Source organism: Mustela lutreola, chromosome 6 (genome assembly GCF_030435805.1).
Source record: "Mustela lutreola isolate mMusLut2 chromosome 6, mMusLut2.pri, whole genome shotgun sequence".
Classification (NCBI taxonomy): domain Eukaryota; kingdom Metazoa; phylum Chordata; class Mammalia; order Carnivora; family Mustelidae; genus Mustela; species Mustela lutreola.
Genome location: NC_081295.1, coordinates 1,876,338 through 1,896,043, shown reverse-complemented (window position 1 = coordinate 1,896,043; position 19,706 = coordinate 1,876,338). Strand labels below are relative to the sequence as shown.

The 19,706-nt window shown below is 56.0% G+C and overlaps 1 protein-coding gene and 1 long non-coding RNA gene across 5 annotated transcripts in view; one reads left to right on the top strand and one right to left on the bottom strand.

The window, feature by feature from the left end:
• LOC131833356 (uncharacterized) overlaps positions 1 to 6,183 on the bottom strand; it is a 14,676-nt gene extending 8,493 nt beyond the window's left edge. For both annotated transcript variants that reach the window (XR_009354418.1, XR_009354417.1), the window contains exon 1: positions 6,049 to 6,183. This is a non-coding gene — a long non-coding RNA (uncharacterized LOC131833356). The remainder of the gene's footprint in view (positions 1 to 6,048) is intronic.
• Positions 4,373 to 19,706, top strand: LOC131833354 (mucin-2-like). 3 transcript variants are annotated; one of them, XM_059176526.1, is made up of 4 exons: positions 4,373 to 4,696; positions 8,880 to 12,898; positions 14,060 to 14,386; positions 16,479 to 19,706. In XM_059176526.1, exon 2 carries the CDS (start codon positions 10,917 to 10,919, stop codon positions 11,991 to 11,993), a length of 1,077 nt encoding a protein of 358 aa, XP_059032509.1. In that variant the 5' UTR covers positions 4,373 to 4,696; positions 8,880 to 10,916; the 3' UTR covers positions 11,994 to 12,898; positions 14,060 to 14,386; positions 16,479 to 19,706. The 3 variants fall into 3 exon arrangements, with proteins under 3 accessions (XP_059032509.1, XP_059032508.1, XP_059032507.1); XM_059176525.1 differs by lacking the exon at positions 4,373 to 4,696 and adding an exon at positions 6,650 to 7,656; XM_059176524.1 differs by lacking the exon at positions 4,373 to 4,696 and having other exon boundaries at positions 6,650 to 12,898; positions 16,479 to 17,868; positions 17,955 to 19,706.

Sequence of the window (19,706 nt, the reverse complement as noted above, 5' to 3'; positions counted from 1 at the left end):
ATCTGATGGTATTATGAGGAATAAAGTGAAGCCACCTGGGCCCGAGTTTTCTTTGTGAAACGATTTATCATTATGACCTTTATTTATTTAATAGAATATTTAATATTCAGGGTTTTTGAAATCTTTTCTTGACTTAGTTTTGGAAAATTGTGTTGGTTAAGGGATTTATCCATTTTTTACATTATTATCATGGTAAAAAAGACAACATTACCTTTCCCACCGTAAGCATTTCAAGCACGCAGGTCAATGATGACCGTACCGCAGATCTCTAAAACCTTCTCATCTTGTAACTCTGAAACTCTGTGCCAGTTAAACACCAATCTGCCTCCTTTCTCCCGGTCCCCAGCCCCTCACAACCACCTTTCTCCCTCCAGTTTCTCCCATGCTGACTCCTGTAGATATTTCATATGCATTAGAACATACAGTATTTGCTCTTTTTTAACTGGCTTATTTGGCTTAGTATCGTGTCCTCCAAGTTGAGCCGGGTTATGGCACGTGATGAAATGTCCTTTTTTTCCAAGGCTGAATAATATTCCGTTGTGTGTGTATATGTGTTTCTATACATATGTAGCATTTTGTTTCTCCACTGACCAGGTGATGGATCTCTGTACTGCTTCTACCTCTTGGCTATTGTGAATGGTGTTGTGTTAACACAGGTGTGCGAATATCGCTCCAAGACCCTGTTTTAAATTCTTTGGAATGCAGATCCAAAAGTGGGATTTCCATAATAGTAATTCTATTTTTAAAATTTTAAGAAACCCGAAAACTGTTTTTCATAATGGCGGCACCACTTTCCATGCTACGGCGCAGGGCTCCAACCTCTGCACCTCCTCTCCAACATTCGCTATCTTCTGTCCTTTGCTAGAAGCCACGTCGTCGGCGTGGACTTGCATTTCCCGAGTGATTAGTGATGTTGAGCATCTTTGTCTGTCCTTATTGGGTATTTGCAGGTCTTCTTTGGAGAAATGTCTACTCAAGTACTTTGCTCATTTTTTAATTGGGTCATTTTGTTGTTGTTAAATTGTAAACACAAATGGTGGTGCCAAATGAGACTTTTATGAATGAAGCTTTGACTACAGTTATATAAACAATAAAAGACCAAGAGTATAGCATTCACTCATTCTTTATTTCATTTATCACTCACTTATTCATTGAATTATTCAGTGACTCTGTAATAATCATGTGTTTCCTGAGACCCTCCTATGAGCAGAAATCGCCGTAGATGTCATCGATGGTGCAGACAAGACTGATGTGACCCTTCAAACCACATGTTCAGAGTCAAGGAAGAGAACAAAGAGAAGAAAAAGGAAGTTGCTCTCTTCCGAACCCGGATCCCAGATCTGAATGTTGGATTCCGTCTTGCTGTAACAAGAGGACAGGTCCAGCTTCCGGGCAGGCTCTGCGGCCGCTCCCCGGACAGCGTGGCCCTGAGAGGGGACACCAGCCTCCCTGCCTCTGGTCCGAGGCGCAGGCAGCCGCGTCCCTTTCCAGCCGGGCCCGAGGCTGCGTGCGGGCCACTCGCCCATGTCAGCGGCCGGCATCGTGGGACCGAGCGCGGATCCATCGCCTCCGAGCACCCCGCGGGGTTGGTGGAGGACAGAAGGCGCCACACTGTAGCACGTCTGTCATGGGGAGTCTGGGGGCAGGCTCGGGAGCCCCCACCTGACCTCCTGGAGACCGGTTGCGCCTGCGCCTGTTTGCCGGGGACCGTGGCGGGACAGGCCTGGAAGAGGAGGCGGCCGGGCAGCAGCCCGCGAGCTGTCCCCACCCCTGCCCTCCTGAGCTGCAGCTCTGTGCTGGGCCTGGGTCCGTGGCCCCATGGATCCTCAGAGCCCGGAAGACTGGCAGGCCCGCGATTCTGGCCAGCGAGTCCGGAGGCGGCTCCCCACCACGTGCCGGTGGCGTCGTGCCCGGCCCGCCCGCTGCAGGCCACGCCTGCCTTTGTGGTGTCCCACCGCAGTGGCCGCAGAAAAGACCCGAGGCCAGCTGCTGTGGCCCCAAACAGATGAGCTCCCGATGCTTCCAGGCTCCTGGCTGCAAGCCGGGGCTTGCTCGCTCGCTCTCTGACCAGCCCCATCACTCCTTCCAGAGTGTCGGGCAGCAAAACCTCGCAGGAACCAGGGGCTCATTCCAGTGAGGCTGTGAGTGACGACGATAAGCCCGTGGCGACCTCAAGCTAACCGGTCAGCAGGCTCCGCGCTGTCCTCCTGCAGTGTCCTGGGGAGCCCCCACCCCTGTGGTGAGCAGTGCTGTCCCCATCACGAAGGCCACTCCACGGCTCCCACCGAGGGCCAAGGCGCCCTGGGCTCCTTCCACACCCTCTGCGGGTCCCCAGGCAGCGAGACAGCAAACCTACCCCGTTCCTCCACGTGCACCCAGAGCTGCGGTTTCTTGGTCTGTGGTTAGGGCACGGTGCGTGCTTGTGGGGACGCACGCCCAGAGGCTGCCTCGCGGGAGGGGCGGGAACACGGCCACAGCCCTGCGGTCAGAGCACGGCTGTGCCAGCCACGGGAACACGGTTACCTCTTGTCCTGACGCACAGAAGGACGGACTAGGAGATCCTGAGGACTTGCTCCAAAACATGCACACGCCAGGACGCCCCGCGAGACTCTCACCCACCAACATATGTGCCCCGGGCACATTTGGTGGCTGGAAACCCTCAGAGACCCTCAGGGAGAACTGGAACGGCCCCTGTGCCGCTATACCCCTCTGCTCTGAGGCAGGGGAGCCTTTCTCGAGGCCACAGGGAGACGCCCTGTGGGATTCCTGCCCACGCCTGCCAACTGGGGACACAGACAAGGGACATGGCTGCGAGCCTCACCTGCCCCCACGGGAACCAAGGTCTCCTCCGCGCCATGGGACATGTGCCCCCAAAGAGAGAAGGAAGGACTGAGACACGCAGCGGCCACACTCGCCGTCCTCCTCTTTCCCGGAGCACCGCCTGCGAGCCAGGCTCTGGCCGGGGGCCGGGGTCATGACACGGAGCAGGCGTGACCCCGTCCATGAGGGGTCAGCCAGGTCCACGCAGGGACAAGTCGCGGACAAGTCTGCTGCGGATCCGGCAGAGGCTCCCGGGCTCCCCTCCCTGCACACAGCATTCGCCCAGAGCACCAGCGGCCCGCAGACGAGGACCGCGGAGCGGCCGGTGAGGAAAGCACCAGCCCTGGGGTGAGGAGGGGCCGGGGGCACATCCTGATGCTGCTGTGCCCCCGAGGGCCCCTTGGTAGAGAAGGGGAGGCCCACGGGAAGAACAAACTCACAAAGGGGCAGGGAGTGGAAAGTGCAAGTATGTTCTGGAGACGGCACCTGTCTGGCTAGACACAGGGTGGGCACAGCCGTTACCTCCGAGGACTCGGCACAGGGGTGGCCTGAGTGATGCCAGGAGGGACCAGGGGTGTTCCTGGGAGGACACGGCAGCAAAGCCCGTGCTGCAAAGGGCACCCGGGAGTCCAGAAAGGGAAGGACGAGAGTCCTGGCCATTGATCCCGGTGTGACCTGAGAAGAACCTGGGTCCCCTGTGGCTCAGTCTTTGTTTAAAGTCACACTCAGGGGATGTCTGGGTGGCTCAGGGGGCTGAGTGTCTGCTTTGGGCTCAGGTCACGGTCCACGGGTCCTGGCATCGAGCCCCGCGTGGGGCTCCCTGCTCAGCGGGGTGTGTGCATCTCTGTCCCTGCTGTGCTCTCTTTCCCTCTCACATAAAGAAATAAAGATCGTTAAAATGAATAAATAAATCCAGTCACATTCACGTCACAAAGGCTCGCTGCTGAGAAGGAAAGTGCTCGAGGGAAGGAGCGGTGGGTTTTCGTCTTTCTCAGCCTCCCACTTCCCTCCCGCTCCCGCCAACACACGCACACGCTCACGCACACGCGCGCACACACACACACACACGCACGCGCATGGGCGGAAATCCAGGCCGACCGCCCGCAGCGCTCCTTAACATTCCGTGCCCACTTCCCTGCCACTCCCTAAAATTCCAGACTCACAGCAACTGCTCCAGATCTGTGCTTTTCTTTGTGCTCTTAAACCTCTTCGCGGGTCACGTTGTGGCCACGGTCCGCCCCCACCATGCACTATCGTCCGTCCCTCTGGGGGCTCTGAGGCCTGGGGTCCCCCACCCCCGGCCGGGAGACCTCCCTGTGCAGGGACAGTGCACAGCGTGGGGACCTTCTTCAAGAGAAAGAGTAAAAACACAGGCACCGAGGGAAGAAGAATGAGAGGTATTGAGAACAGAAGAGGAATCCCAAACAAACCCTGGCAAACGCAGTGAGCACCGGAAGAAAAGAGAAAAACCCCCTTTTTGCTAATGAAGTGCCTGATGACGACCAGCGTTCGGAAGCGTTTCCTGCGGGGAGATCACCAGGCCTTCCCCCCCGCTCCGCTCTGAGAGGGCTCGTCCCTTGACTGTGGCCCGTGTGGGGGGCTGTGGGTGTGCCCCCATGGGGTCTGCATGGTGCTGGCCTGGGTCCACCTCGGCTCCCTTAGCCAGGCCGTGCCCGGGGAGTCCGCAGCTGCAGCTCCTGCCTCCGGCGCCCGTCAGAATGGCCTGGAAGCTTCTCGACGTCCAAGCCTGGCCCAGCCCGGAGAGACAGAGCCCGGGACTTGAGGGCCCAGAGTCCAGACCTCGAACCTCGAACCTCGAACCTCGGGACCCAAGGACCCACGGAGGGAGAGCTGCTTCCCAGGAGCCGAGAGGAAGGTATTTGCAGGTTCAGTGTACGAGCTTCTGCGCCACATGCACCCTTGTCACTACTCTTTCGCCCCTCCACATCCAGACCGCCTGGCGGTTTCTCTCTTGGGGCATTGTGGGCCCCCAGGCAGGGGCCCACAGACTCGTGGCCATGGCTCCTCGTGGCCGTGGCTCCAGCACCTCTACCCCAAGGGGCTTAGACTAGGGAGCAGCCCTTTGACCAGAAGACAGGCGAAGGGGGTGGTTTTAAAAACTAAGTTTGCACAGCAAACGTGCGTTCGTGTAGAACAGACGATAAACATTAATGTAGGAGATGACGTTCCTAAATACAATTTTAGTCCCACTGTCCCTCCTACAGACGCCCGCGGTTTTCCAAGTTCACCTTGAAGATGTTTGGAATTCACAGCGGTGCAGAATCAATGCATTTCACTACAAATCGTACTTGGAGTTTTGAATCTGGATCTTGTCCCTGCCACAGACACTCAGATCCTCACTCGGGGCGCTGGGCCGTGGCCCCGAGCAGCAGCTCCATGCCGGCCACGTGACCACGGGGGGCCACGGCCGACACGGACTTATCAGGAGGTCACCCCCTCATCAGTCAAGGAAGACCTCCACGCTCGGTTCCCAGGGCCACCATGACACTTCGCACAGACCGGTAGGTAGGACGGTGTCCCTGGGTCTGGAGGCCACGCATCGGAGGTCCGGGGTCAGCGGGGACAAGTGCACGGCACCCTTCCTTCCGGAGGAAACAGGAGTACACAGGTCTTGCTGTATTTCCTCTAAAACTGACAAGCGGCGACACTCACACAGACCCTAAGCCTCCTCTCCAGGAGAATGGGAAGGGCACCCGGGAAGGTCACAGTCACCTTGCCCTTCCGGGGCCTCCCCTACCGGCAGGCCCAGCCCTGCTCCCAGGCCCCACGGAGAGGCCCATGGAGGGGCTGGGCCTGCCGGTGCAGGAAAGCCTCTGTGTTGACGGGGTGCGGCTCCTCCAAGGCCGCGGAGGGGGTCCCTGCGGAAAAGCCACAAAGCTGGGAAATAGGTTTCTTCTCAGACAGGTCCTGGGCTCCCCCGCGGGGGCCAGGGTGAGAGACCTGCTGGCTTGACCTCTGTGGCCTGAGACCAGCCCGAAGACACCGCCGGGTGGGCACCGAAGAGCAGGAACACCGCGGAGAGGACGTGCCGGCGACACGGGAGCCCTCAGAAGGTGGCCCGGAGTGCCTTCCCGCAGGCCCCCCCCCTCAAGCCCGCCCCGGCCACAGCGCCGCCACCTCTCCCCTGCTCTGTCTGTCTGTCCCTCTCTGTCTTTGTCTCGTTTCCGTCGCTGTCTCTCCCCTGCCCCTCTAGGCCCCCAGTCTTACCACCTGCCACGTTGTACGTCCTCTCTGAGTCTGTCTGTCCATCTATTAAGTGCTGGCGATGAAACCATCCAACGAAACTCTAGTGACCACGAAGGCCGCAACGGAAGGAAGGCGGCTCGCCCCGTGCTGGCGAGCAGCAAGTTCTCAGAAGGGTCCGGGGCTTCGGAAGGGAAGGAGTTACTGCCAGACCTGGAGAACCTTCTCCAGGGTAGGGAGTGCCGTTTAAAAACAAATATATGGTTTTTTTTCAAATTCCAGTTTCACAGGGCCTTTCAAGTGAAAAACAAGCAGAAAGGCCAACCTCGTTGTGTCCTTGGTGTCTGGTTACAGACCGGCTAGGCAAAGGCCAAGAGAAGCCCAGGCTGAGCAGAGGACGGCTCTGGATGTTCGCCCCGGCCATCAGCAGCTGACATTCCCCCAGAACTTTAACAAAGGGGATCGGGTTCCCACCCTCTCCCCAGCCCAGGACACGGGCGCACAAAGCACGCATTCATCCCACGGCCCCAAGGGGCACACAGCTCGGGACGTGTGGGCCTGGCACTGGGCTGACCTCAGGGTCCACCTAGAAGCGCAGGGTACACCTGCTTTGAGATAGTGTGTGTGTCGACCTTCATCTGAGACCCAGCCCTGCAGGCGTGGGGACAGGAGGCTGGCACCAAATCACCCAGGTTTGCGTTAGTGGGCAGGCCTGCCAGAGACGTGCCCCAGGAAGGTCGGGGCTGAGCATGTGGGGACACACGGACCCGCCTCTCCCAGGGGAGTCGGCACGTTGGAAAGGACCTGGCAGAAGGAAGTCTGGAGGAGCTCTGGAGGCTGCTTTACAACCAAGATGGTCTGATTCTAAAGCAGGAAAGATGTGAAGGGGTAGCACTCACATTGTTCTGCCCAAAGTCCATGAAGGCAGTGGGATCGACACCTAAACCCCTTCTGCTTCCCCAGTGGCCGCACAGGGGCCCGCCCGGCGCAGGAGTGGTCCGGGGCATCGTTCTGGAAAGGTCTGGGGACAAAGGGCCTCCCATCCGCCGGTGCCCCCATTGCTGGCGCGGCACTGGGTAATGAGAGTCTGCCGAGAACAAAGGAGTTAATTCCGTAGATCTCTGATTTTCAACTGGGATTTCAGCAGGAAGCCCCAGACAAAACAGATTTTAATTCCCTTCAGTGTTAACGCGCACAGGGGCCATGTCATGTCCTTTGTGTTCTATCTCCAAAGCTGCTGATGGAAAACATCTCAAGCTGAGTCACCCCACATCAGCCCCGGTTCGGGTTCATTTCAGTCCAGGGTTTCGCTGGGGCTGGGTGGGTGTCCTGGGGCTGCCTCCCCAGCATCTCCGCCTGGGCGGCTCAGAACAACAGAAACCCGCCCCTCCCAGGTGGGAAGGCCAAAGGTCTGGGTGTGGGCAGGGCCGCACTCTCCGGGAGGGGCCGAGGGGCGGCTGGGCTCCGAGCCCTCTGCCTCCCATCGCTGGCCTCCTCCGCCCAGCCGCCCCACCCCTGCACCTGCCCGAGTCACCCCTGGGTGCTCACGTGGCATTTCCCCTTCCTGTAAGGACTCAGTCACTCTGGACTTGGTTATGCCACAGAGACCCCACGAACGAGGTCACTTCCCAGGTACAGGGCTCAGAACCTGGAGGGGGGGGGGACACAGTTCTACCCCTAGCAATGACAAGCTCAAATTTGAGGTATTTTTAAAAATAGACGCACCCTGTGGCTCTTCCTCCAAGGCCCAGAATCTACTTGAACTTGCCTGTTCTGTTTTTCATCTCACGCCTGGTTAATTCAAGTCCCTTCAGGGCACAGAGCAAGCAACGACATCCCTCTGGCTTCCCACCGAAACCACCCCAGCCCCGAGCTCGGTGTGCGGTTCCCCGCTTGTTACCGAGACCGCCCTCTGGAGGGCCAGCCCAGAGCCCAAGCCCCACGTTCAGAGTCTTCCTCTGGATGGTTCTTTCTCAGAGTAAGCTCCGTCAGCGTGAGCACGCGTGGCTCGGGGTTGAGCTGCCCCCCAGGAGCGCTGGGAGGGCCCCGGGGTCGCGCGGGGACAGACAGCTGGATGGGGGGGGGCTGTGGTTGGGAGGAACAGGGGAGTAAGAAGCCCCCACCACTGACTGGCCCTGGGTGTCAGATCCCGCCACAAAAGGGCTGGCACCAGCCACCCTGCAGGCGGAGAATTAGCAGGAGGGAGAACGCTGGCTGCCGCTTGGCCTCAGTGCGAAGCAGGAGGAGAAGAAAATAAATATCCGTGTTCCCTGTGACTGACACAGTCTTCATTTGCATGTCATTCATGAGAAATGCTGATAAAGAACCGCTCACAATGCGGGAAGGGGGGGAAGGGGAGGAAAGATTGCTTTAGTTGAAAATAAAGGGGTTTGTCTCAGCGGGAGACGAAATATTCACATTAACTCCCAGGATTTCCTCTGGTCCTGTGGGGGTCTTAGATGCTTCAGGCAGCACGAGCCACACGTCGCCATTTCAAACAAAGTCAGTGTCAAAAATGATACTCCGTGAGGTTTTTTGTTTTTTGCTTTTTGTTTTTCTGGAAAGAAAGAGATAGAAGAGAAATTAATTCATGAGGACACTGAATGCTTTAAAAAAATGCAAGCCGTCACCAGATGAAGACTAGAAAATGAAAGACTCCTTTTTTCGGGCTGATTTGAAAACAAGCAGGGGGACCCACAGACTGAACACAGCAAGACTGACTGTGTCCCCCGAGCGAGAAGGGTGAACAGCCCAGAACCACAGTAGCGGATACGCGATCTCACGGAATAACTCCAAAACAGACGCCCCCCTTCCCCGAGATTGCTGAGTATAACCTTCTATTCTGTTCAAAACAGGCGTAAAGACCGAAAGAGCCCATCAGAGAAAGCTGAGAAAACAGCCATTTCCTGCAGATGGGTGCACACGTAGGGCACCGACCTTCCCTGTCGGACTGCCCTCTGCAGGGTCCCCGCCCGGAGGGTGCCCACCCGGAGGCTGGTGCCCGTCAAACGCCCTCCTTCAGGATCTCTGTTGGGGAACGGTGATCTGTGCATGCGGTCGTGCCTCCCCATAACTGACGACCGGGAGGAGCCAGCTCACGGGTTTCTGCTGAAGAGGTGGGTGCTTGGACATTGCCCGGGAGGCGGGGGGCAGGATGACAGAGGCGAGGACAGAGCGGAAGAGAGCTCGTTACTGAGCCAACACTGATGGCTCAGGACTTCCGCTCACAGCAAGCGAGGAGCGCCGTCCACGCGGGCCCCATGTGACAGAGTCTGGATGGGCCCTAAGGAGCACGTTGCTTTGTCTAGGAATTTTCATCGCGTAGGAAAGAACTTAAAAAAAAAAAAAAAAAAAAAAAAAAAAACTCTAAGATTATTTTTTCAATAAAGTGTATGTATTTAGAATCTGAAAGGGTTCCAGGTTGGTTTTTAAATGATGTGAGTTTGAAAGTTTATCTGTGGGTGAAAGTCTCGTCTGCATTTAGCAGCGACTGTGGGTTTACGACTTCTGACGCCGGGTCCTGACAGTCTGTAATGCGTTCTCTGTTCAAAGACACAGTTTGACGGAATTTTCGAGTGAGGCATTGCTGCTTCAGATCATTTGTCTGATGGGGGGGATGTGATTTTTGTACATTTGCATGTTTGGTGTTTGAAGAACGGTTTTCTTGAAGGAGCTCAAACCCCTTCGCGAGTCTTGGCTTCATAAGCAAAGACAACGGGACCGGATTCTTTGAGCTGATCTTGGATTTCACTTCTGATTCCCTGGGCTCAGCCGACAGGTGGGAACTGCCGCAGTCACTGGGCCTGCGTGGCCTCTGGCTGGGACCACAGCTGGAACAGATGGAGACACTTGCCTTCCCCTCAGCTTTCCAGGGCGGGAGCGCGTCACAGACATAGGCTCTCCTTCTCCAGACCCCAGGACACTCCACATTGAGGTGGGGAGGGCACAAGGAGCCCCCAGCAGCACTCACAATGCATGTTTCTCTCTGGACTTTGATTTCAGACAAATAGTCTGACAATGTTAATGTCTCATTTATCTACTTCTGTCCGTGTGTGTCTTGGAATGGAGCATGTATTACATGCTGTCAAAAAACCAGTGCGGGGAGCAGACAAAAATCAGACTGTGCTAGATGCAAAGAAAGTTTTAAACCTATAAACGGGCCTAGCTATGGTCCTGGGGCTCCTTCTGGTCCTCCCGAGGCCTGGTGCCTTTCAGAAGCACCGGTGCCCTCCCATAAAGTTGCCCGGGAGAGGCCCCGCTGCCCAGGGGTCTGTGAGTGTCCACAGGTGAGCCCAGAGCTGGTGTCCCATGTTACACGTGATGTCGTACCGAAGTCACCAGAGTCGGAAACATCAAGAACCCCCCCTGCCGACAAGAGCTCCTCTCCTGCAGCAGGCTGGCAGCCTTGGGCTTGGACGGTGAGCTGGGTCCCTGTGGAACACACTGTGGCCAGGACAGGAAGCTCATGGTATGTGGCCCCAAAGGTCTGACACTATGACCTGTGAATGGGGTTGGGGTCTCAGTGCAAGGGTTCACATGCTCAGTGGCTGAGAGGTTGTCCGACTGCCTGCCCAGAAAGGGGCAGCTGAATGTGAGCAAGATCAGAAACCATCAGAGTTTCCTTACACCTTCTCCACAGTTACTGGAAGTTCTACCACATTTTCCTTAAGAATCAAGATCTTTTAAGGTGTTAATTCATAATGTAAAGGATCAGTCAGCCAACTCAGCACTTCCGTCCAGAGGCATATGACCACGGACACCAAGCACCCACCTGGTGATGGAATTCAGCAGCACGGAGCTCCTGAGACCCAATCCCGTAGGAGTTTCTAATGGGTCACGGAGCTGGGAGCCCGGGAAGGGTGCGACATTAGACTGCTCACACCTCTGGTACCATGAAGAGAGTTTCATTGAAATACGGACGATTATTCTCTCCTCCTCTAGTGTGTAAGCATCTGACACTTTCAAAGAGTGTCATTACAGGCAATCACCTTCCATTAGCTATTGTTCCCCGCTGTCCCTGCAGTCGGCTTTACCACCAGCCCACTTGCTCAGCTCAGCAAGCCAGTGCAAGAAAAGACTCACTACTTCCAAGAACAAACCAACAGAAACCAGAGTATAAGAAAAAAGATTCTCCCTCCATATTCCCAAAGCTAAACCCAGGAGTCAAAACTAGTAATCCTTTCTGTGTGCTGGGGCAGGAGTGCCATGTGCTGCCAGCAAACCACACTGTGCCCTCCCTACTGACGTCGCCCAAAAGACCGCGGGGTGTGTGTGTGCACACACATGGACACACACACACCAAAAGACTACCATCGCCTCCCTTCTCAGAGAACACACACATGTACACCACCACCACCACTACCATCAATGCCGCCACCACCACCACTGTTACCACCATCACCATCATCACTACCATCATCACCACTACCAGCATCCTCACCATCATCACCATCATCATCATCAATACCACCATCACCATCACTACCATCACCATCATCATCACCAAAACCACTATCACTATCATCATCATCACCATCATTACCATCACCACCATCACCATTATCACCATCATCATCACCATCATCACCGTCATCACCACCATCACCACCATCGTCACCACTATCATCACCATCAGCATCACCATCAGCATCACCATCATTACCATCACCACCATCACCATTATCACCACCATCATCACCATTCACCATCATCATCACCATCATCATCACCATCACCATCACCACCATCACCACCATTGTCACCACTATCATCACCATCATCACCACCATCATCACCGTCATCACCACCATCACCACCACCATCACCATCATCACCATCACCACCGTCATCATCATATTGTCAATATCTCCACTACCTTGGGTTGTTTTTGCACTCATTCATTCAGCACTTATTCCTTTCACACATTGGCCTTCCCCCTTAATTCAGCATTAATTAACTGCTTCCTATAGGTACTCATCACTTTGCTGGGCTGTGGAGAGGCAGAAATAAATAACCCATAATCCCTGTTCTTAGGTCTCATAGACTGTAAGGAATATAAGGGACACAGAAAAATAAACTTAGCCTTACTGTAAAAATGCACTTTCTTATATAAGTCAGACTCTAGAAACCAGGGTAGCGAGCTCTGAAAGAGAGCTCCAGTGTTTAGACACGGAGTGGTACTCCCTGGCTGAGGGACCAAAACCCAGCAAGCTGAGAAACACCCCTCCTCACCGCCCCCCTCCAGCATGGATCTCAATGCCTCGGCAGAACACTCATGGGGGCTGAGGTCTCATCACCAGGAAGGCGCCCACGCTGAGATCGGGGCTGGCCTAGGCGTGTTCCTCAGGAGGTGGGTTTGGGAAGGTGCTGCTCGTCACCGTGACTGGCCACCAGGTCCCAGGAAGCTTACGGAATTTCTAAGAATGTACCTAATGACACATTCCCCCAGGAGCTAATGGAATACTCTTCGTCTTGCCACATCGGCATGAAATACCAGCCTCTCGACCACACTCGGCCTCCCTGCAGGAAAGGGGGGTCTGGGAGTTCGTTCATCAGACCGTCGCAGAGGCAGATTGGAAACGGATCGGCAGATCCGTCTCCAGGGTCACGAGGTCACGTGCAGAGCACGTGTTAGTCAAATGAACTTTTTCAGAAGAGTGTCTCCTTTTTGGAGCGGTCAACAAGGCTCCACCGTCCGTAGAAACCACGGCGCACCCTGAGCTCGGCTGTCCCTCTTCACCTGCAGGGTCACTGCACGCAGAAAGCCATGGCGGCACCTTCACAGCAGACAAAGAACAGTCTCAAAATGCCGTAATGGGCCCAAGTAATGCTCTTGACATGACAGGTGCCGGGACGTTGGAGCTCGTCTCTCTAGGTGAGTGAACCAAACTCCTGCACTGTTCCCCACACTAACCTCAGTGCTACGCCACAAGACCGACATATCCAGATTTGCGTGATACGGGGCTGAGTGAGAAAGACCAGCTGTCGAACGGGATGACTTGTCCGAACCTACCTATCCGGAACTGAGTGTGTGAGCGTGCCTGTGTCTGTGAGTGTGCATGTGCGTGTGAGTGTATGTGCGTGAGTGTGTGTACGTGCGTGAGTGTGTGCACGTGTGTGTGTGTGCATGTGTACAGAGCCTACCTACCCAGAACTGAGTGTGTGAGTGTGTGAGTGTGTGTGTGCGCGAGAACAGAGGACGGAACAGGAAGGAAGTCCTGTAAAACGTGGATGACAGCTCTCTTGGTGGATGAAACTGGGTGTGGGGGGGAGAGTTCTTGCTCCACGGCTGTTAAGAGTACAGGATTTTTTTTTAAGATTTATGTGTGCATTTATTTCAGAGAGAGTGGGGTTGGGGGAGGGACAGCGGGAGAGAAGCTTCAGTGGACGCCCTGCAAACGCAGAGCCCAACATGGGGCTCCATCTCTCCGCCCTGGGGTCACAACCTGAGCCGAAACCAAGAGTGGGATGCGGGGGCGCCTGGTGGCGCAGCGGGTTAGGCAGCTGCCTTCGGCTCAGGTCATGATCCCGGGGTCCTGGGATCCAGCCCCCCGTCGGACTCCCTGCTCAGAAGGAAGCCTGCTTCCCCCTCTCCCACTCCCCCTGCCTGTGTTCCCTCTCTTGCTGTGTCTCCCCCAAATAAATAAATAAATAAAATCTTAAAAACAAAACAACAACAAAAACAGTGGATGCTTAACTAAGGAGCCACCCAGGCGCCCCTAGAGCATAGGATTTGGAGCCAGAGCAACCAGAGGTCAAATCCTGGTTCTGAAACCATCAAATTCGCTCTTTGACAGTCACTGCTTGAACTTTGATGTCCTCAGCTGTGAAACGTAAGTCACAAGAGCACCTCGCATGGACGTGTATTTGGGATCGGATGAGAAGGCCGTTACCATGTCCTACCTGCTCCGTGGTGGTTGCTAGGACTTCCTTTTTTTCTATTTTGGAAATAGAGACATGCATGCTTCTGGAAAAAGCATTTTTTTAAAAATCCACATCACTTAAGGCTGGCGTTTCTTGTCCTTTTCTCTTAAAGACAGTGTAATCTAACACAGTATTTGGGACACTGTCGGTCAAGCAGAGTGACACGGTTCCCGGAGCCTCGCACCACGGATGTCATCCGTGTCGTCAGCCCCAGAACGCAGGAAGCAGAGCGGATCGATCTCTCCCGCGCTGGCTCCCGCCGTCCCTCTCCTGCCCTCTGCGTTCACCCAGACGCTGCTCGGAGCTGCCCCGACGGAGGAGCCGAGGGGGCGTGGGCTTCGGGAGATGCCCCCGCCTCGCAGAAAGCACTGCAGTGTCCACCCTGAGCGAGGCGCGCTGGCTCCGTGGGACGTGGGTGACCCCATGACAAATGAAGAAGGTAAGATGCCAAGTGGCGGCCGGTTTGCCAGGTGACAAGGGGGCCCGTCCCCCGTCGGCCTCCGTGTCCGCACGCCCATCCCTCTAGCCTGCGGGGTGGGACGCTCTCCGACTCTTCCCCAAACACAGAAGCTTCCCCGGGGCTGAGAGCAGGGCTCGAAGCCACCACGGCGCCCGTCACGTCACTAAGAGCATTTCACTGACAGTCTCCTGTGCTGGCTCACAACGTCACAGCAACGACTGAAAATCTCGGCACCTGTGCTGAGCCATGAGTCTTACCTCCTGCTGTGAGTTTCCCCCTAAAATAACGGGATGCCCAAGGGCGTCTGCACCGCAGCCCAGACTCGGGACGGGAGCCTGACCGCCCCCTCGGCGCAGGATGACCCCTCCTCGCCTCTCTAGGAAACGCGGGGACTTGGATGGGATTCACCTCCCCTTATCGACCTTGCGGCTATGCGTGAGCTCCCGGGACAAGGCCCTTGCTGGGAATCAAAACTGACACGCTTCAGCCGTGGCCTCAGCCGTGGTCTCAGCCATGGTCTCAGCCATAGCCGCTGTGGGATCCTCTTCAGCAACTTTAGCCAGAAAATAAGAATCAGGCCTGTTCGTGGGGTGCACGGCTCGCTCCAAGGGCCAGCGATTGCATCACCTACATGGACGCGTGCAGACAAGAACCACAGATGTGGTTGAACACATAGCACGTGTGTATACTAAAATACCATTGGTGTATATTATTTTAAAATACGTAACAGCCACCTAGTATAGCATATTATATACAGCTACACTGTAGATGTTAGCTACACACATTTTAAAATCCGTGTTGGAATACTAGCGGCCTGGGGGTTATTTGCTGTCTAGACTTTAGGGGCCAGGAGGGGTGGACTGGGGACTCTCCTGGGCTAGGGGAATGGGTCACTTTGGTTGACTATCATAGCTCCCATAGTGGCTCCTGACTTCCGTTACAAAGCAGAGGCGTCCCCCAGAGAGCGGGTAGGGGTGCATGTACCGTAGCAGAGAGGAACTGGGGTGGGAGCTTCTCTGGTCCCCACTAAGACCCGGGATGTGAGCAGGGCACAGTCAGGACGGAGGGTCAAACCCAAGAAGGCTTCTGTCTCTAGAAGGAAGAGAGGAAAGGGGCTTGGGGTGGACATGTATGGGGGCGTTCCGTGGGCCTGCTGCATGGGCCGCGAACCCCTGCAGGCCAGGGCGTTCCATTCCGCACCGGCCGTGTCCCGCCCAGGTTGTCCCCGTGGGTCACGTCACAGCTGGCAGCGTCCTGGCCGCCGTCCCAGGGAGCAGGACCCGCGACTCAGGCTCCCCTCAGCCAGCCCACTTTTCCTGCCCCTGTTTTACACCCCAAAACGTGTCCTTAGCGTCACCTGTGCTGGGACTGGGCACCAACATGGCTTGCAGACCTCACACTTCAAGTTATTTATAGGTTTTCATCACAGCCCTAAATAACACAGAAAATTATCACACATCACAGTTATTTGAAGCCACGAAAACGTTCTTTCAGCACTTTTTATTTGCAGCGAAGCCTTCAGGCTCCAAAGCCCAGCTCCTGTGTGGGGGTGTCCCTCTGCGGAGGCCCTGGCTTCTTCAGTGTGTTGGTTCTCTCTCCCCCTTGTCTCTGAGGACCCCGGCTCCCCTGGGCCCCTCTCCTGAGGCAGCCTCATGGGTCCCCGAACGGAGAGGATCTCAGCTGCTCCAATCAGAATCACCTCCAGGTCAGGGAATCTGCTTCTCCCCGGATCAGCTGCAGAATTGCTCTTCTTGTCGCTTCTTTTGTTGTTTTTTTTTTTAAAGATTTTATTTATTTGACAGAGATCACAAGTAGCAGAGAGGCAGGCAGAGAGTGGGGTGGGAAGCATGCTCCCCGCTGAGCAGAGAGCCCAATGCGGGGCTCGATCCCAGGACCCTCGATCCCAGGACCCTGAGATCATGACCTGAGCCAAAGGCAGAGGCTTAACCCACTGAGCCACCCAGGCGCCCCTGCTTTCCTGATTATAAAGTTACCTGATGCTAATGGGGCCTAAAGCATGAGTCATGTGCATGTGCTGACAATTTTGTTACATTAATTGTTTTTCTTTAAGGGGTATCAGTACATAGTTCAAGACGTTGAGCTACAACAGGTACCGGGGCAGTCTGCCTCCCACCGCCGTCCCCAGCCACTCACATTCCTTCCCTGGATGCGACCTGTGGAGCCGGCTTCTCCTGCATCTTTCAAGAAGTATTTTGGCATCAACAGATACACTCACACAATTTCAGGATCTGCAAACTGCGCACAGCCTCGTGGTCTGAGGAGGACGACATGCATGTGGCGAGCCCACCCCCGCGTTTCCGGCTCCTAGCGCCGCAGCACGCAGACAGGCCGCCCGCGCCGACCCCCTCTGCCTTTCTGTCGCATCTGGAGCCCAGGGCCAGTCCCCAGCCCAGACCCGGGCCAACCCAACTCACCCGAGTCTCTGCTGACTTCACTCAAGGACAAGAGCACGTGAAGTTTCATTTTTCCTCTCGTTCTGAGATGCCCTGATGAACATTATTAACCGTCTGTTCCGCCCACAGAACCCCCACGCGGACTAGGAAGCGCCATGTTTTCTTTTCCTTCCTTTGTTCGGCCCCAGTTCAGGCTTCCTGGCGTTTGTTCCCACGTGTGCAGGTCCCCACGACCGTCTAAAGGCAGCGTCATTTAGCTCCAATTAGCTAAACCCAAAAGGGAATTTGAACTTTACTCAAAAGGATGCTAATGGACACATACCCCATGGGGAAAAGATACACACGCCCCAGTGCCCTTGAACCACTCGCTTCCATGCGCAGAAAACAGACGAATCCCAGAAGCGGAGCTCGGAGCGGAGGACACACGCCCCCGGGGCGCACGCGGCGGTCTCCCTCACAGACGGGACCAGATGGGGTGAGACGCACAGCCCAGGCGGGACGCTCTAAATTAAAGCAAGAAATAACTCTCCCGGGGATGAGGTCAGCGCTTCCCTGGGGGCGGCTGGAGCGCCGGCCTCTCCCCAACACCCTGGGCGACAACCCTGGGTGATCACAGCACAGCTGTCCACATGTCCTGGAACATGTTCTACTTGTTATTTGTTGATTTTTTATTATTGTGTCTAGTTGGCCACTGCGGAGGACAACATTAGGGTTTGGTGCAGTGTTCGGTGGTCCGTGAGTTGTGTGCGACACCCAGCGCCCACCGTCACATGTGCCCTCGCCATGCCCGTCCCCGGGTCACCCCATCCCCCACCCCGGCTCCCCTCCCCTCAGTGTGTTCCCCGGGGTCCAGAGTCTCATGGCTTGTCTCCCTCTCTGATTTCTTCCCACTCGGTTTTCTGTCCCTTCCCCTGGGGTCTGCTGCGCTACTCCTTATGTTCCACAGATTTCAAAAGAAAAATACGGACACAGACAGAACCCCCAGCACCGGAGAGAGGATCCATGTAATCCCAAAGACACGTTGGCAAACGGGCAAGACGGATAAACGTAAGAATTTGTTAATATTGTTCTCAAGTTTTCCAGCATTTCACTTCCTAGCGGTTTGAATCGCTGTTCTGTTTTTGTTATCACAGAACACTCTAATGTTGCGCCACACTCTCTTCAGGGCTGTTAGATCAGTAAGTCTCAAGGCCGTGGCATTGCCTTCGGGCCTCCCCGCACGCCGTGTAAAGAGGTTCCAGAATTCCACCGACTAAATAGTAAAAATCATCCGTGTGGGTATTTAAATCAGTCCCCTGGATTTCAAATCGAATGTTTCTTTGGGTCATAAAATGTCCACAACCTGGTTCAGGTGCCAGGAGACCTCGCGAAGGCGCCCACACGGCGGGGCCACCAGCCGGGTCACGGGGGTGCCACGACACGCCGTCCCCTGCAGCGACTCGAAGGCACTTCCGGTCCACGCTCAGAAGCCGACGTGTCCTCATGAAACCAACACTGCTCGTTCGGGAAACACGCCGTGGGAAAATGGAGAAGCAAATGCTCACGTCGATGGAGTTTGTTGCGGGAAACCATGACCACGACCGACGCTGCCATCCAGGATCATGTCACAGCGAGGGTGGAGGAAACCGTCACTTTCCTTGGGGCGACGTGGGGACCGAGGGAAACCCCCACAGCAGGATGTGGTTTTGCCAAGACTGGAACAGGCTCATCGACCGTCGCTCTCCATCGGCCCGAGCCGGCACTAGCGGCGCCCGTGGACTTGCCCACCTCCCCGGCCCGTGGCTCCGCAGGGTCACTGTCTCACTGAAGCCACGCAGTTTCCGTTTGGCTACTGAATCCGTGCGGGAGAAGAGCCGCCGCAGGTGATGACCTCCACGAAGGTCGCTTGTTGTCCTGGCAAGGACACGATGCCACAGCCACCAGCACCCTGAGCACCGTCCCTTCCGCCCCGAGGCCGCCTCGCCCTCCCCGTCTCTGCTTCCTCCCCAATAACCATGACCGCAGAGTTCAGCCCATTCTTGGGGGCGGAGGGAGGAAGGCTGGCAGCACAGGGACCCGCCTACCTTGGAGACATGTCGGGACATTTGAAGACCTTCTTAGGACACGGAGCTATGCCCTAGGTGACCATCTCCTGACGAACAGCCGGGGCACCTGGGCCCAAGCAAACCCTCGGCTCCTATAAAGCTTGGGGGGACGCCACGACCGCTCCCGCTCCGTCAGCCAGAACACATCCCAGGGCCTGACGCCAGCCTGCAGGGGCTTGCACGTTGGCCCAAGGACGGCGGGTATGTGCAGAACGCCCCATGTCTCCCGGGTGCTGTCACAGGAGCTCGCCACCCACCGCCGAACGCGGAACACCTCAACACAAGGCGAAATGACGCACGACAAAACCACAGACTTTGCAGGAGCCGCTCTCCCGTGGAGCAGTGCAGACAACGCTTCTCTCACGCACACGCTGAGTCCATGGGGACCATCTCCAGTTGGCCACTGGAAGGGAAGGCGCAGGAGCTCCTGGGGGGGTCAGTGGGTTAAGCCTCTGCCTGCAGCTCAGGTCGTGGTCTCAGGGTCCTGGGATCGAGCCCCGCGTCGGGCTGTCTGCTCAGCGGGGAGCCTGCTTCCCTCTCTCTGCCCCTCCCCCTCAACTTTTTCAGGTTTTCTCTCTTTCTCTCTCTCAAATAAATAAATAAATAAATAATCTTTCTTAAAAAGAGACGCGCATAGATCACGGAACGCACAGATGCCAAAGGAAATTCTTGAGTGTCAGAGTGGCCTTCGGGAACCCGATCTACCATTTGCAAAGCCGACCTTCCCTGTGACCCTCCTGGGCGCAGGGGGAGGGGTGGTGCCGCGTCACGTTCTGCTGAGAAATTAGCCCCGGAGCCCCA

Bases quoted from the DNA above. Each gene is read 5' to 3' on its own strand.
- LOC131833354 (XM_059176526.1), top strand. From the start codon at position 10,917: ATGAAGAGAGTTTCATTGAAATACGGACGATTATTCTCTCCTCCTCTA.